General features: G+C 35.4%; 1 protein-coding gene across 1 annotated transcript in view; it reads right to left on the bottom strand.

Moving 5' to 3' along the window:
* Positions 1-469: 469 nt before the first annotated feature.
* Positions 470-17062, bottom strand: part of FNDC1 (fibronectin type III domain containing 1) — a 113482-nt gene continuing 96889 nt past the window's right edge. The window contains exons 19-23 of the mRNA XM_044675750.1: positions 8900-8979; positions 6077-6106; positions 3069-3230; positions 2266-2388; positions 470-853 (exon numbers count right to left, since the gene is read on the bottom strand). Coding sequence (XP_044531685.1) covers positions 738-853; positions 2266-2388; positions 3069-3230; positions 6077-6106; positions 8900-8979 — 511 coding nt within the window. The 3' untranslated portion in view covers positions 470-737. The remainder of the gene's footprint in view (positions 854-2265; positions 2389-3068; positions 3231-6076; positions 6107-8899; positions 8980-17062) is intronic.

The following is a 17062-nucleotide window of genomic DNA, read 5'->3' as shown; positions in this document are numbered from 1 at the left end:
ATCTAGAAGACATGAAAAAATTTAGCAATTCTAAGTAATATTCTTGCAGACATTATATATATATATATGCATATATATTACATACACATATATACCTTGTGAATTTACAATGTGATTTGGGGTATTAGTCCAGCAGTGGGCAAACTCATAGAGCATGGCTTATGTAGTCTATATATTGAGTGGGTTTTTTAGTAGCTCAGCATTGCTGCATAGGAAAAAACAAACAAACTATAAAATAAAACTCTGAAGCTTAAAACCCTGCCAGTTATAGAGTATTCCATTAATAACAATGGAAAGTTATTTAGCATTCCATTAAGCAAGCACAGCATGCTTAGGTCATGCCTTTGAGATACGTGAAATGTCCAAATTTTGTGCTTAGTAAAGCTTGAAAGTCTCATTGAGGAAAAGTGCGATCCATTTCAGTTGCTTATTTATTATTTCTTTGGGGTTGTGTTGATTTTAAAAAACAAACATACACACATAAAACAGAGAAGCAAAGTGGAATTTGAATATCAAACGCAAATCCTGTTTTGGTCCCAGGTCAAGTTACTGAAGCCGACTCCCAGATTTAAGATGTGAGATGTGCATAGGTCTTTTGATTTTTGGTCTTCTGAGCACCTGGACTTAGGAAGTTCTCAACTGTTGTCTTTAGTTTCTTCCAAAGATCTCATAGTCTCCTTGTAAAAGTAGTTTGACAGGTCTGAGAGGTGTGGCCTAGACTTTCACTGGTGACTGGGTTACCATTTTCCTGGAATGGAGACACCACACTCATACCATCCCACATAATAGTAGGGTGTTCCAAAACCAATTCGGCCAAATTCTACGGGCTCCTGACGATATTGGCGATGATAACCTGGGAGGATTAAGAAAAGGAGGCAGGTAAGATGAAAGAAGAGAAAGCACGAAGATGAAAAGAGGAAACAACATTTGTTTTTGTTTTTGAGGGAAAAAAGAAAGGCAAAGCAATCTTCTTTGAGAAGGACTGTGATTGGTGCCTATTTGGTACTCAACGATCACTATGTCCAGCAATCCCTTCTCCATTTAAGAAAGGACTCAGAATTCATATGTGTTTAATGAACCTCTTTTCTTTCCCTCATGAATGAATTTGATTTTTTAAAATAATATTTCATTCACACCAATCACATATAAAAACAATTTTTAACATTCACTTTTTAAAAGAATTTGAATTCTAAATTCTCTCTCCTTCCCACTCTATCCCACCATTCCCTCTCCCTGAGACAGTAAGCAATCTGATAAAGATTTAACATGTGCAATCATATAAAACTGAATGAAGTTATTGTTCATTTGTTTTTCTGTTGTGTCTAACTCTTAGTGACCCCATTAAAGGTTTTCTTGGCAAATATATTGGAGGAGTTTGTCATTTCCTTCACTAGCTTATTTTACAGATGAGGGAACCGAGGCAAACAAGATTAGATGACTTGATCAGAGTCACACAACTTGTGGGTGTCTGAGGCCAGTGACTCCAGGACCAGTATTCTATCCACTGGACTACCTAGATGCCCCACTTTTATGAAATAATACAATTTAAAATCTCTAATAGCCTTATACATTCCTTCAACTCTTTATAGCCTTGAGATATAACAATTTGATCACTCACGTACTTTTGTTCCTGTCTTTCTAAAAGCAGTGTCTTCTCTACTTCTTTCTGCCTAGTCAAATACTATCAACCCTTTAGTGATTCATCCCAAAGCCTACCTCCTCTCTATACCCTTTCCTGACAATGACAGCACAAAGGGCTCTCCTTCCTCTAAATTCAAATAGCAGCTACTATCTGCAAGTCTTGTCTCGATGGGTGACATCTTTTCCTTTATTGTCTTGAACTGTCATTTAAAATCTTGATTGATATTTGACTTTCCTTGTATTTTTGTCTTCTCTCTTGAGATAGACTGAAAGCTTTTTGGGGTCAGGGACTATATTTTATGTTTATATACTGTATAAAATGTAGCAATGTTGTCCATATAGCAAACCCTCAGTTTGGCCATGATTTGAATTTGGATAAGGTGTTGAGATGCTCCCTGTTTAACTGAAGAGGACCAACATTCCTGAAAGGCTACTGCATTGCATCTATTTGAATCAACAACTCCAAGAGCACAGTCATAAAAAAATTCCACACGTGCCTATTTATTCCACGCCTTCCTTCTATTCCTTCTATTGCTCAATTCTACTCCAGTGCCTCTTTGTTTATTGGCAAAGAGTCACTCATGGACCATTTTGAAGCACAAACGTGGTTGTTACTCATCTTACCTTGAACAGTAGGCAGGGCTTCTACATATGACTGAGGACCAGTTCTTCCATCCAGGTGAGAATCTACAAACTGGCAATGGTCCTCACCTCTCCCCCAGCTATCTCCAATGCTATAGAAGGTATCTGAAAGGACCATAACATTCCGTAAGTACACAGCCATATTGCTTCACTATAAGCATTGGTAGCTTATGAAAAGGATGACCGATAATCAAAACTGGAGGGGCCCTTAGAGGCCAATGCATCTATTCCTCTCATTTTACAGGTGAGCAAGCTAAGACTCAGAGAAGTCAACTGATTTGCCAGGATCATGCAAGGAAAAAGTGATGGGGCAAATATTTGAGCTCACATGTCTTTGGCCCCCAAACCTAGTGCTTTTTTTTTGACTATACAACAAAATCAATACAATACAATACAATAAAGTCAGGGAGAAGTGGTGGTAGACAAATAGTCTATTATGAAAATGTTTTAAAAATATAAATTAGTCCATAGTTATAAGGTATTATTATTATTAACAACAGAGAAAATGGACTTTTGTACAAAGTTTTTGAAATTGGTTAGCAGTAAAGCTAGTGAGTTTGGGTCCAAACTCTTATCTTCTGATCTAATCTGACAGTGGGAGAGGGGAAGAGAATTTTCCTCAATATGGTACACTCCTAACATGCAGCACATGCTCATCTGCCCTGTACTTAAGTCAGGACCATAGTACCATTGGATAACATTGAAAATGGTGAGTCGGCACATCTTTTAATCCAAATGATTGCATTAGGTGTCAATCAACAGCAAATTCATCCCAGAGACCTTACCTTTCAGGTTATCACTGAGGTAAATCTTGTACCTCAGTGAATTACAAAGAACAACTCCCACAAACTTTCGGTACCATGTTCGCTTCACATACTGTCTCCCATGGCAGTCTGTGTAGCTGGGATCCCTTTTGAAAGCAAATGGGATCCAGATGGGCTCCCCACCTTGATAACACAAAAGGTGACAAAAGGCACTCAGTCTTAGCATTCCAAAACATAGGTGGTCTACAAAAAGTTTTATTTGATTCTTCCATTTTTGTTTAACAAAAAGAAAACCCATTCCCTTTTTATGTTGTCTGGAAAAAGTTCCCTCAAATTGTATACCTATTAAATTATTTGTCATTAAAGGAATACTTAGCTTAAAAAAGAAGATGATCAACAGTGCAAAATGTTTATAATTCCTTGGGAAATTGCAGTATGTTGTCTTGTAGTGATGGTTATAAATTATTTCTTGCATTTAAAAATTCTCAAACTTTTTTCAACTGATAGTTATGAATTTGCAATTGAAATTTCTACTATTGATTTAGGTGACATTGAATTATAGAATTAGAGCTAGATGGAACCTCAGAAAGTCAGCCATTCTAAACTTTCATTTTACAAATGAAGAAAAGGAGAACTCACAAGAAATAAGTGACTTGCTCAAGGTCACATACATAGTACTTGTGAGTGCTATGATTCCAACTTGATTCCAAAACTAGCATTCTTTTCTCTCCATCATGCCTCCTTCCTTTTACTGTGAATTGACCAGGACATAAATTAGTAAGAAAATGAGGATTAACCAACAGGCTTCCTTTAAAAAAGTACTTATTTTACTTATTGAAAGACCCATATGGAGTCACTTAAATACTTCTTCAAAAGATCTGGTATTCTATTGGTGTTCTTCAGCCAGAAGAGATTACAACCCTTCCACATCTCAGTAATTGGTTTTTATGACTTGGAGTGGCTAAATAAATCCATCACCTGGTGGTCAAGATCATAGTAATAATCTTATGGAATGGTAATATAGTCCTTGGAGGATGAATACACAGTACGTTAGTGATTAGACTCAAAATCCTTCTAGTTTGGTTGGACATTTACCAAAAGATTTTGTTCTCTTCCAGAGTCTTTGGAGCATGACTATGATGGAAGCAGAGCTTTGGGTAAAATTATGATGCTGTCCTAATGCTCTTGTTATAAAATCCTTTGGAAAATCTAGTTGGAAGAGACCCTAGAGGTCAGCTAGTCTAGTCTAGTGAACAAGAATCTTCTCTGCATCATACCAGACTCTAGTCATTCAGTCTCTAAGAGTCATTCAGCCTCTTAAAGACTTCCTGGGGATTCCAAGACTTTAGGAAATTAGGCAGTTAGGAAGTTAGGCTTTAGGTAGCCCTTTCTACTTTCCAACAATTTCAAGGATGTATTTCTTTACATCAAGCTGAAGTTTATCTCACATTGCACACTGCTGGCCCTTTGAGGTCAAGCAGAACAAGTCGTCTTTTTTCAACATGTCTATCCTTCAAATCTTTAAAGGCAGCCATCATGCTTCCTAAATCTTCTCATCACCAGACTAAATTAATTCTAGCTTCTTCATCTAATTTGTATATAATATGCTTACCTCCTCTGGACACTCACTACCCACCTTATTAACTGGGCGAGGTAGGTAATACAGTAGAGCCCTAAAGCACTGGGCTTAGAGTTAGGAATACTTCTGAGAGTTCAAATCCAGCCTCTGATACCTGCTAGCTATGTGACTCTGGGCAGGTCACTAAATGCCTGTTTGTCTCCATTTCCTCAACTATACAATAAAGATAATAATATCTACCTCTTAGGAGTGTTTTATGGATCAATGTGACAATATCTGTTAAGACACTTTGCATATTGTATGACACTTTCTAAGCACTATCTATAGAAATGCTAGTTATTATTTAATTATTGTAATTATTACCAATGGCTTTATTTAAACATGGCACTGAAAATTGTATACAATACTGAAGTCTGACCAGATGGAATATTGCAAAATTAAATCTAGCCTCAGATACTTCCTAGCTGTGTGACCCTGGGCAAGTCACTTAACCCCCATTGCCTAGTTCTTCCTGCACTTCTGGCTTAGAACCAATACAGAGTATTGATTCTAAGATGGAAGGTGAGAGTTTTAAAACCAAAGAGAAATCATTATTATTGTCTCAATGTAGCCTATTATGTTAGGTTGGCGGGGTTTTGGGCTGCCCCTTCCCATACTGATGATGCAATACACTAAAATTCTCCTATCTTTTTTCAGTTAAGTTGCTGTTCAGTCTCCATCTTGTATTTCTAAAGTTGATTTTTTTAACCCAAGTGTATCCCTGTTAATTTTCATCATATTCGATTTAGCCTAGTGGTTCACCTGCTTTCAACCCAGGGGTCTATTTCTCAATATATTGTTCCTTGATGATAAGTGGCAATATCTCCTAGCTTTAAGTATATGTATGTTAACAATGGACCCCAGGGAACTTAACAATATTTTAGACCTAAAAAAAATTAAACAATAGAGATTTATATTATTGATATAAACTATATCAAGGGAGGGGCTAATATTTTGAGGGTCAGGAAGATTGCCTGATGACCCAGCTCAGGGGCTGACTAAAAAAACTGATTTCAGCTTCTGGCCACATGAGCTCATTGGTTTATTTGAAATGAAAGTAAAAAGTGGCATCATCTGGTCAAAGCTTAAACCTTATTCCAGAAAATGCTCTTGGAATTGACATGTTGAATACAAAAAGCTTAATATAATCAGATGAAGATCTTGAGACGGCTGGGTCTACTTTCTCCAGTGGCTCCCAGTACAGGGAAATTCTATATCATTTCACGTATCTACTTGAGAAGGTAGGGCGAAATTAAACTACTGGAATATCTAGAACATATTGGATGGAAATCTAACATTGTCCTATTTAGTCTCACATTTGATTTTGATATAAGAATAGAGCTAATAATTTCCAGATTCAATTTAATTAAAGACACATCTTTGAAACAGCTATCATGGAATACAAACTTACCTGGAGGTCTTACAACCAGCAATGGATTGTCTATAAGAAAGGAAAAAAGAAAGAAACAATTTATTGACTTCTCTTACGTTATCTACTTATGGTCCACATGACAGAATACATTTGCTATCCCACAAGCTATGTTGTATTGCATTTAGACTAAGTCATAGAATATAAATGCCATAGAAGAGTAGAAAAGGAATACAGATTATTTGGCAGATTTCAAAGGTTTTCCATAGTACTTATATTCATATAATTTCACTGAGAATAGTGTTCTTTTAAAAATTCTCAACCTTGCTAATAATCAAGAAACTCCGTTGTTTACTGAAATATTCATTATTGCAAACCTGAACAAAAGGAAATATTCTGATTTATTTCTAATATTGTGAGCCTAAAGCACCTACTGTATTTTGACATCCTTCAATTAATGTTTGTTTTAAATTCCTTAAAATTGAGATTTTCTTAAAATATTTTTTATGAGAATCTTCTTTCTCATTGTCTTTTTTACTTCTCTACATAATTCCAGCACTACCTATCCATACCTCCTCTGGCAGCTAACTTCTGATTTGGAGTAGAAGCAGAAAATTCTGAAGGTTGTTTGAGCTGTTTGAAAATAACCTCACCACGCATTTGCCTTTATGCATTCAAGCACCAGAAATCATCAATATTCTGGTTTCTTGTGTTATTCCAAAAAAATACTTTCAAACGGTTTTTAAAAAGTTAAAATGAATATGATTCCATACCTGATGCCAAGATTGATCACATACACATATGTAGGTATACATATTTCCTAAAATTAAGATGTCATAAACTTACTAATTGAGAGAACCTTAAATTGGGCAATATATCAGGATAATATGATGTAGTAATGTTCCTAATTTTAGATCACTGTAAATCAGTGCTTATTTGTTTCAGTAAGATAACAGGAATTGTTCATCTGATTTATATAGATAGTCCAATTAGATAATTCAGACCCGTGAGACTGGGGTGATGGTATAACTACCACCACAAAAGCTGATATAGTGCACTGAAGTCAAGAAAAGGAAAAAGATTTGTGGGAGGGTGTTTCTGAGGAGGCTCTCTTTCCAAGTCTTACTTTGAGGGCCTGTACTCGACATTTGTTCTGCTACTCTAACACCAAAGTGCATTTTTAGACTTCTGTGTCCTAGCAGATTGTTAATCTTCAATTGCCTGGTTTTTGAGGTGACCTTAGTTCAGTTAACCTAACAAAGGCCAAATCTCCATTTTATAAGCAGAGGTTTCACCCTCGGTTAAGTTGCCAACTTTCTAAGGAGAATTTTGATGAAGAACATCTCTTAATCTTCTCTATTTACAAATGGACATAATTTCTCTAAAAAAATGTTAAAATGAAGCATGTGAAAACATTTCTGAGGCCAAGTTTCTTTCTTTCTCACCATTCCAATTTTGATTTAGTTCATTTTTATTTCATTGCATTTGAGAAATTATCTTCCAGTGACAAATCTTCTGAGATGAGTCTACAATTATGTAGTGAGCTAATTACACAAATCCCTCTGATGGAGGTACTATTTTTGCTAGAGATTTAGTTGTTCAACATTCTTTTGTTTGTGTGTGTCACGCAGCCACATGTGTGGTAGAGTACTACAGCTGCCTTAGAAATCCATCTTGCTGAAGAATGAAGAACATTTGTTAAGAAAAGAAAGTAAGAATTGACTTACTGGGCTAGAGCCATGCATGATCTATCCTGTATTGTGTCTCTGAACAGGATGATCAGCACATGGTTATCCACTATGTCAATATCTGCAAAGGTTAAGGATGCTACTCCATGTAACATGAGCCAGTTGGAAGAAATTAGTTCATTTTGCACATTTTCAGCTTAAATAATATCTTAATTATACTATTAATGTTAAGTAAATCCAGGAAAATTCTAGTGAGTTGTTATATTTTTGTTTTGTTTTTGTAAAGAAGATAAAATTCACTTTTGAGTAAACAATTGTGTATTGGGTGCCTCTTAGACCAAATTACTTTTATACTCTTCAGCTGTTCAGAATTAGAAACAAATTTTTAAACTTTGTAGCTAAATCTTTCACAGATCCTTTCAAACTTATTCCCATGCTGTTGTAAAATAAATTTCTCCTCTATGGAATTTAACCTTTTCATATCTTAGGCAATTGATATGGAAACTTTCTCTAATACCATTAGTACAGTGAAAAAACAAACTTTTTTTAAGAGAAAAAATCAGAAGTGGTTTTGCTAAGGCTATGATCTTTTTTGGTTTTTTTTTGTTTCTCACTTAACCACACTTATTATTAGAGATTTTTTTCTATAAAAAGTACTGATTTTTTCTGATTTAATTATGCCCATTAATTGGGGATATTGTTAATCAAACTGTGGTACATAAATGCAATGGAATATGACTGCTGTAAGAAAAAATTAATATGATGAATACAGAAAAATATAGGAAGGTTTATATGAACTCATGCAAAGTGAATTAGTAAGCAAGACCAAGAAGATAATTTACAAAATTACAACAACATAAATAGAGAAATAACAAAATAATAGAAATAGAACACTATGAAATGATCAAACTTGATTCAAAATAAAAGATATGAGAAGCCATTTCTTTCTTTTCTTTACAGAAGTGTAAGACTAGAGTAGAACATTAAAAAAATGTTAAATTTTTTTTTAGTAAAGCTTCCCTTTCCCTTTCTCTCTTTTTTTTAAAATCAAGTTTGGCTATAGTGGAGGAACGAAGAGAAAAAGAGAACAGTGTGCAGGTGATTTAAAAAACATTATATAAATACAAATTATTTTTAAAAACAGAAAGGAAAATCCTAAATATATGATAATACTTACCTGATTCTGTAACAAAAGAGACTGAAGGACTGATAGGCCCATAACCATAGGGATTTTTTGCTTGAACTTTAAAATAATATCTAAAATATAAAGAAATTCATTTTATTAAATGTGCTGAGCAGTACTCATAATCTAAATACACCAAATACTTATGTGTTACTTGCCAATGATACATATTAAGGATATTCTTGTGATTCTCTCAAAACTATTTTCAAATAACTTTGAAAAGTAATTCAGCCAAAGCATACTCCAACATAAATGTGACTAATTATTATAAATGCCAAAATTGTTAATGAACAAAGATACTATACCTAAAAGAAATCAGGGTAGAAAAAAAACAAACATATTAAGATCCCTTCCAACTCTAAAATTCTAAGATTATTTGGAGAGAACACATTATTTCCAGAGCCAGGTATTGTATGAATTATTTAAGAAATATATTTTCTAATTGGAGTTGGCTTTCTCAAATCAAAATTCTTAACTACAACCCTTCCATGAGCAAATCCTGACATGAACTTAATAGTGGGTGAGTTCCATAGCTAAAGAAAGATGTGAGGAACTTTAGAGTTAGTGGAGAGATACAAAATGATTAAAGATGTAGAAAAAGAAGACCCAAGATGAAACTCTATGATGAACCAGGCATTTGTGTGTTCCTCTTTCTTCTCTGAACCCCATCATTTAAAAATTGTGCCCTGTCTGTATCCAAAAGAGATAATAAAAATGGGGAAAGGACCTATTCGTACAAAAATATTTATAGTAGCTCTTTTTGTGGTGGCAAAAAATTGGAAATTGAGGGGATACCCATCAATTGGGGAATGGCTGAATGAATTGTGGCATATGATGGTGATGGAATACAATTGTGCTATAAGAAACGATAAGGAAGATTTCATGAAAAGCTGGAAATGTCTGCAGGAACTAATACAGAGCAAAATAAGCAGAACTGGAGAACAGCACAGTAAAACAGCAATATTGGATGATGATTATCTGTGAAAACTTGGCAAATAGCACTCTTATTTGAATATAACAGGCATTTTATAAATGTTTATTGGGTTGAAAGAGGAAACAATTTTCTTCTTTTTTTAATTTAATTTAAAACTTGGCTACTCTCAGCAATGGATCTGGATCTGGATCAATCCTGAAAGACTAATGACTGGGAATGCTATCCGCCTCCAGAGAAAGAACTGTTTAGAGTCATCTTTCACATCAATGTATTTACGGTTTTATTTTGGGGGTTTGGTTATGTATGGGTTTGTTCTTACAGGACCAATGTGGAAGTATATTTTGCATGATGATAAAAATAATATTTTGAAAAAGAAGAAAATTGTTTCCTCTTTCAACAGAATTTCAGCCTTTACTATAACATTTAAGGCAACTCAGTGGATAGAATAGCAGGTTTGCAGCCAGGAAGACTCATTTTCCTGAGTTTGAACCTGGTCTTAGATACCTATTAGCTATGTGACCCTGGGCAAGTCACTTAACCCTGTTTACTTCAGTTTCCCCATCTGTAAAATGAGCTAGAGAAGGAAATGGCAAACCATTCTAGTATCTTTGCCAAGAAAACCCCAAATAGGGTCACAAAGAGGTGAGAAGCAATGAAACAATAAGTGCAACATTTGGCTTATTAAAAAATAAATACCCATGTGCCACAAAGAGCAGAAAGTATGAAGACAGATATAATCGTAAAATGTAAAATAAATAATCTTCTCAATTGTACCCTCACATGCATTGTGTTCTAGGCACTGGAATATTTTACTGAAAGAGTAAAAAATGTTAATTTCTCTGATCATGTCAAGAAGAAAATGGAGAAAGCACGGAATACTTGAAAGGCATTGATTGGAATATTGGCAGTAGCCTGGAAGTCTAGTAACCTGTGTCCGATCCCAATTAGTCCATTAACTAAATGGTGTGTCACTTTTCCCTGGACTTCAGGCAATTTTAATAGAAGAAGGTTGAGGTAGCTTATTGCTAAAGTTCCTTAGTGCTAGGATTTGACAATTCTATGTGACTGGTCAAATAAGCATCTTTCCTCAGGGGCGATATGTATTAAAGGGGTCAAAAAATAAGAGAAACTCTTGTGCTCCTTGTTTGGCAATCTTGTCTTAAATTAAACGCCTTTCACGGGTGTCTAGAAAGTAGGGTAAAAAAATACTCTCTTAACTTTCTGTGACTTCTTCAAAAGAACTAAGAAAAGAGGCTAATTTGGTTGTAGAAACTTAACAGGCATACAAAATCCAAGTATAATCTGATTTACATTTACTTCCTCATTTAATGTTTTCATAAGTGGCCAAGTCTAAAATCAGAGACTAAGCATAAAAAGAATAATTTCTATCAATTTGTTTCAGCCTTAATTCTCAGAAATACTGAGGGAGGTAAATCCTACTCCACTCCCACCCCTTCATACAACTCATCCATTTTCCTTTCTATTTCTTTGAGAATTACACGTTATGGCCAATTTTCAAGGAAATACCACTGTAGAAATTGTACGTCCCGAGGGCCAAAGCAAGCAATACTTATTAGTTTTATCTCCTTCTCAGTTCTTTTTGAGAGACAGATAGCATTTGGATGGGCTCTTTTACCCAGCTAAAATGAAATGCTCCTAGGTGCAGCTAAGTGGCTCAGTAGATAGACAGTCCTTGAGATGAGAGGACCTATCTTCAAATTTGACCTCAAATATTTCCTAGCTGAGTGCCCCTGGGCAAGTAACTTAACCCCAACTGCCTTTACCTCTCCTGCCTTGGAACCAATACTTAGAATTGATTCTAAGATGGCATGCAATGAGGATTATTTTTTTAAATTAAATGTGCCCAGAACATTTTCTGGCATAGAGTGGATGCCAGATAAATGTTAATGAATTAAAATAAATGTGCAAATTGGTCACTCACTTCTCTGTAAATTTTCCTTAATACAAGTCAGGAATTTCTTTGTGTTTTATGATACATAAGTACTGTGACTAAATAAAAAGAAAGTTATAGTTGCTTTATAACTCAGTCTAGCCATCAATGAAAATAAATTTAATTTTTTAAAAAACTCATTCTATCATCATTATAGGCCATTTAAATTTTCTTTTCATAAAAATTATTATACATTATTTGAATCATACCTCAATTTCTGCCATTAAGTTCAGATGAAAAGCAGAGTTTCAACTCAGTAATGATTCAACTCACATGACCCTTCTGTAAGCAGGACTAAGGGTGAGAAAATCACAAAAGTTGGCTTTCTAACTGGAACTAATATTATAACAATTTTTTTGAAGGCCACTGGAAAGATGGCTGGCTTGAAAATCTGAGAGTGGCTGGTCTAAATTTCCCTGTGACATGGCCTAAGCTTCTGGAACCTGAAAGAAGGAGAAACAATCCCAAGACAGGAGGTGGAAATGGCCTGGAGAAATCAGCATAGCTTTGAGATCAAATTCTGAGTTGGACCTTAGAGCAAGTGAGTAAGTTAGCTATTTGAGTCACCTCATTGGGAAAGAGGTTGGTCAGCCAAGAGGATTGGCAGGCTCAAAACATCTTAATTTTTACTCTTTCATGTAATAAAATATAACATTGAAAAATTCTAAGACTTTTTTTTTTTTGGTCAAGAGCTATAATTTGGTGTAGGGGAATTTGCCCTGCAGAAAACTCCCTTCACATGTGAATCAACAACTCATGCAGATCTTCTATTCTAAAAGAGTTGCTTGGGGTACTAAAAGGTTAATGGCTTCCCATGGTCACTTGTAACAAAAGTTAGAGTAAAGACTTCAATTCAGATTTTCTCGATTCCAAGGTCAGCCTCTAGGCTGCCTCTCAAATTAAAACAACAACAAAACTAGAAATATCACACAAGAACAATAACCCACTTTACCTCTGTCCTTCAGTTTCTATTTTTTTCACTCTGTTAGCATTCTAGACCCTAGTCACTAGCCACCATTTCTAGAGAAATTGGGAGAGAGTTGAGCCCCAGATGGCAGAAAAGTTAGAGATACCTGTGAGACACAAGCCTTAATCATGCTGAAAAGCTTATGGGATAGCCTGTTTCTGGACATTACCAGAGTGACTCCTCTAGAGGCCTTGCTGTATTTCAGAAGTACGTAAAGTGGCCTTATTTGCCTTCTAACTAAACTGTTATCTTGTAAACCACCACAGGAATTACAGTCTTATTTGCTTCAATAGAATTACCATCAAGTTGGTATATACTATTCATCTTGCTTAATTTGAAAGCTGATCTAAGTCCATACTTTTAACTCTTTTTGTTATTATTGTTTAGTCATTTCAGTCATATTCTACATGCCCCATTTGAGTTTTTCTTGGCAAAGATACTGGAATGTATCTTTGTAATGTATTTTCTTTCTCCAGCCCATTTTACACAGGTGGAAACTGAGTCAAACAGTTAAGTGACTTGGTCCCATAGCTAGCAAATGTCTAAAGCCAGATTTGAACTTGGGAAGATGAGTCTTCCTGACTCCAGACCCAGCAATCTATCATACACCAAGCCACCCAGCTGTCTCAATTAACTCTAAGATAAGCCAAAAATCAAATTTAAAACTGGTAAATTAAAAGAAAGCCAGATTACATGTGTTTGGATAACAGAAACAGTTCTGTGACAAGTCATAATTCTGTTTAGCTGAAGACCACTTTATCTGTCCCTACTCATGCACTTCAGAGATTTCTTAATTTTGATACAGTTAGAGAGAAAAGAAAAGCCTGCTTAACAGTGCAATTGTTTTCCTTTCAAAACTCTCAATAAAGTCATTCACATCTCATTTAAGAATTTTTTTTAATTTAAGGGGAAACATACACACGTACAATTGAGAACACATGAGTTTCCTAGGCTCAGCTCACCCAGCAGTTTGCATTTTCCAAATTATGCATACTTTTGTTCAATGGTTATGGAGTTATTTAAGGCAAAAATATGCAGTTTGAGCTGTGGATTTGGCATACACAAATGATAACAGTCCATTTTAACCTACTACTTTAAAAAATTGTTTTAAATAAGAAACCCACACAAGTACACAAGGAGGCTCTTAGCTGAATAGTTTCTTTACAAAGCAGATATTAGATGTGGAATTTTAAAGAAATGACTTTAAAATCCAGAGCAAAAGCCAAGTTAATAACAATCACTTAGCTCCAGTAGAAGGGGACTGATGCTATATAACTAAGGATATATGAAAAGAGATGACTAATATTCTAAATTAAACCACTCAGACTTCTTTTTTAATATTGTGTTTTACCATTGAAACCTAGTTATTACTTACGATTAATCCTTCCCTTACACATGGTGTTTCTAGCCTACCACAAAGCTCACATATTCCAGTTACAAATTAAGCAACTATATATTTCATTTCTGATTTTGCCCAACATGGCAACATAAATTTAAGACATCAAGATGAAATGCAATGTGGAATGATACAGAAGTGTTATTTCTATTTTTAAAACAATATGCCTTTCTTCTATCAAATAAAGCAAATATTTCATAAAGTTTCTAACCTCTTATTCTCTGCCTCTTTACTGCAATAAAAAGCAATGTTAATGTTTCATCTTCCTAGTATGAACCTATAGTGTATTCTTTTTAGTATCCTAAATGGTGATATCTCTTCATCTTTTGAGGTCATATTTTTTTTAGGAAAAAACAAAAATAATTTAGAACAAAATATGTGCTACCATTCAAGGTTCAAAAGGAGGTGTTATTGAAAAATAATGTAGGGAGATAATGAACTGTTTTTAGCATCAAAGAAATGAATTTTGTTATTGGCATGTCTACATAATAAAGGTTGGAATAAGGGCCAAGTGGATCAAGTTAGTGATATTGCCTCTTTTTCTTCCCTTTTGTTTTGACTCAAAATCATTTGTGTATAAAGCCAGAGAGGAGCTATGGGGATTTCTAACCCAAAGTCAGAAAGCTATTAGCAGTAAAGTACTCAGATCTCAGACTTAGACCCAAAAGTTTTAAAAAAAGAGAGAGATTTATTTATCCTGGAGGCCCTCTGTTTGGATTTTGTTTGCTAGATGTGATGGTTCATAGCTTCTGTCCAGTGACTAAAGGACTATTATTCACCCTAATCAAAGAAAGATTTTTCTATTCAATATATTCTAGCAGATGTAATGGACAATAGAATATGACATGTGTCTAATGAAGAGGCTTGTATTTGAGAGCTCTGGGTGATATCAGCTGGGTCTTCAAGCAGGGAGGTTATCTCTTTAGTACAAGATAATTTAGGTCAGCCAGAGATTGGGTGAGCCTGGCTGAAATGTTTTAAATCAGCCTCCCTGCTATCTCTAACCTCTCTTGAGGGGAGGAGTAAAAAGCCCCTCCCTTCTGGAGACCAATTCCCAGCCTATAGGAAGTGAAAGCTGGTTCACTTCCTGCCCAAGGTGGTTGCCTGGCTTAGCCCTCAAGAAATAAAGGAAAGTTATTCTTTTCCTCTTCAGCCTTTGCCCTAGTAGTTGCCACAATGAATCACCAGAAGCTCTTTGTATAAAAGCCAAAGGGGTTTTATTAAAGCCAAGGGTAAGCTGAGGGAATAGGGGTTAAGGTCTGGTAACTGCTGCTAAGGGAGAAGCTGGTGCTGGGGGAGGGTCACAGAAGAGGGGAATCAGGCTGAGGGAACCGGCCCCTCAGCCAGGGATGAATTGACTGCCCTAATGTAATAAGGTTTAGCAGATTACTAGATGAGGTGATGGCTTGGTTTAAGATTGTCCCTGCCTGCCTATAGAAGCCAGTTCCCATGATCTCCACCCACCAAAAATACCCTCCTCCCAGGGCCCAATGTGGAAATCCAGGGATAGCAGGATGTCAAGGGAGAGGTTAAGGGAAATCAGGCAAAGCCCAAAAGCCAAAAAGCCCCTACAGTTGGTTCTGGAGGAATATTTATAGTCTCAGGCTCCAACAGTTTTTGCCTGTGAGACCCCTGGCTGGCTGGGTCAACATTCCATTTTTCCAACTGTCAGGGTTGCTTCAGTTAGTTTTGCAAATGCAAGGGATTCTTGTAGCAACCCTGCATTGCACAGACTGGAGCTAAGACAGTTGATAGATGTAATATCTCACAACATACACCATGATAGAGCCAAAAAGAATACTTGATCTAGAGATAAAGGGTAATGCCATAGACAAATCAGGAGAACACAGAAAAGTTCACCTGTCAGACTTAAGGATAAGGGAAGAATTTATGACCAAACAAGACAGAGAACATCACAAAATTGAAATGGATAATTTTGATTATATTAAATTTAAAAGTTTCTATACAAACAAAATCAATGCACCAATTTTAGAATGGAAACAAATTTGGGGAAAAATTTATAGCAAGGGTTTAATGTCTGAAAAGGTCTAATCTCTCAAATAGAGAATTGACTCAAATTAGTGAGAACACTAAGTATTCCCCAATTGATCAAAGAATATGAACAAGCAGTTCTCAGATGATGAAATTAAAATGATCGATAGTCTTATGAAAAAAATGTTCCAAATCAGTCTTGATTAGAGAAATATGAATTAAAACTACTGTGAGATACCACCTCACATCTATCAGATTGGCTAATATAACCAAAAAGGAAAATCATAAATGTTGGTGGGGATGTGGAAAAATGTGGACACTGATACTGTTGGCAGAACTATGAACTGATATAACCCTTCAGGAGAGCAAAATGGAATCATGTTCAAAGGGTCATAAAATTATATATACCCTCTGATCTAGCAATACCAGTACTGGGTCAATATCTCAAAAAGATTAGGGATAAGGGGAAAGGACCTATCTGTACAAAAATATTTTTAGCAGTTTTGTTTTGTTTTTTTTGTAGTGGAAAAGAATGTGAAACTGCCTGAATATCTACCATTTGGGAAGTAGATGAACAAGTTATGGTATATGGTTGTAATGAAATACTATTGATTCATAAGAAATGATGAATAAGATGGTTTCTGAACTGATGCAAAGTGAAGTGAGCAGAAGCAGGAGAACATCATATACAGTAACAAATATTGTATGATGATCAATTGTGAAAGTTTAAAGCTGCAGTGAACAAGGGCCAAGAGCAACCACAATTCTAATGGAAGAGCACACTCAATAGAGTGACATTTATGGTAGAAGGATTAGGACGAAGAGAAATACAGGCAGAGAGACAAAGACAGAGAGAGACAAAGAAGAAGAGGGAAAGAGATACAGAAAGAAGTGGAGATAGAGGCAGTGAATAAGAA

Source organism: Gracilinanus agilis, chromosome 4 (assembly GCF_016433145.1).
Source record: "Gracilinanus agilis isolate LMUSP501 chromosome 4, AgileGrace, whole genome shotgun sequence".
Taxonomy (NCBI): Eukaryota; Metazoa; Chordata; class Mammalia; order Didelphimorphia; family Didelphidae; genus Gracilinanus; species Gracilinanus agilis.
This window is presented reverse-complemented; position numbering and strand designations above follow the sequence as displayed.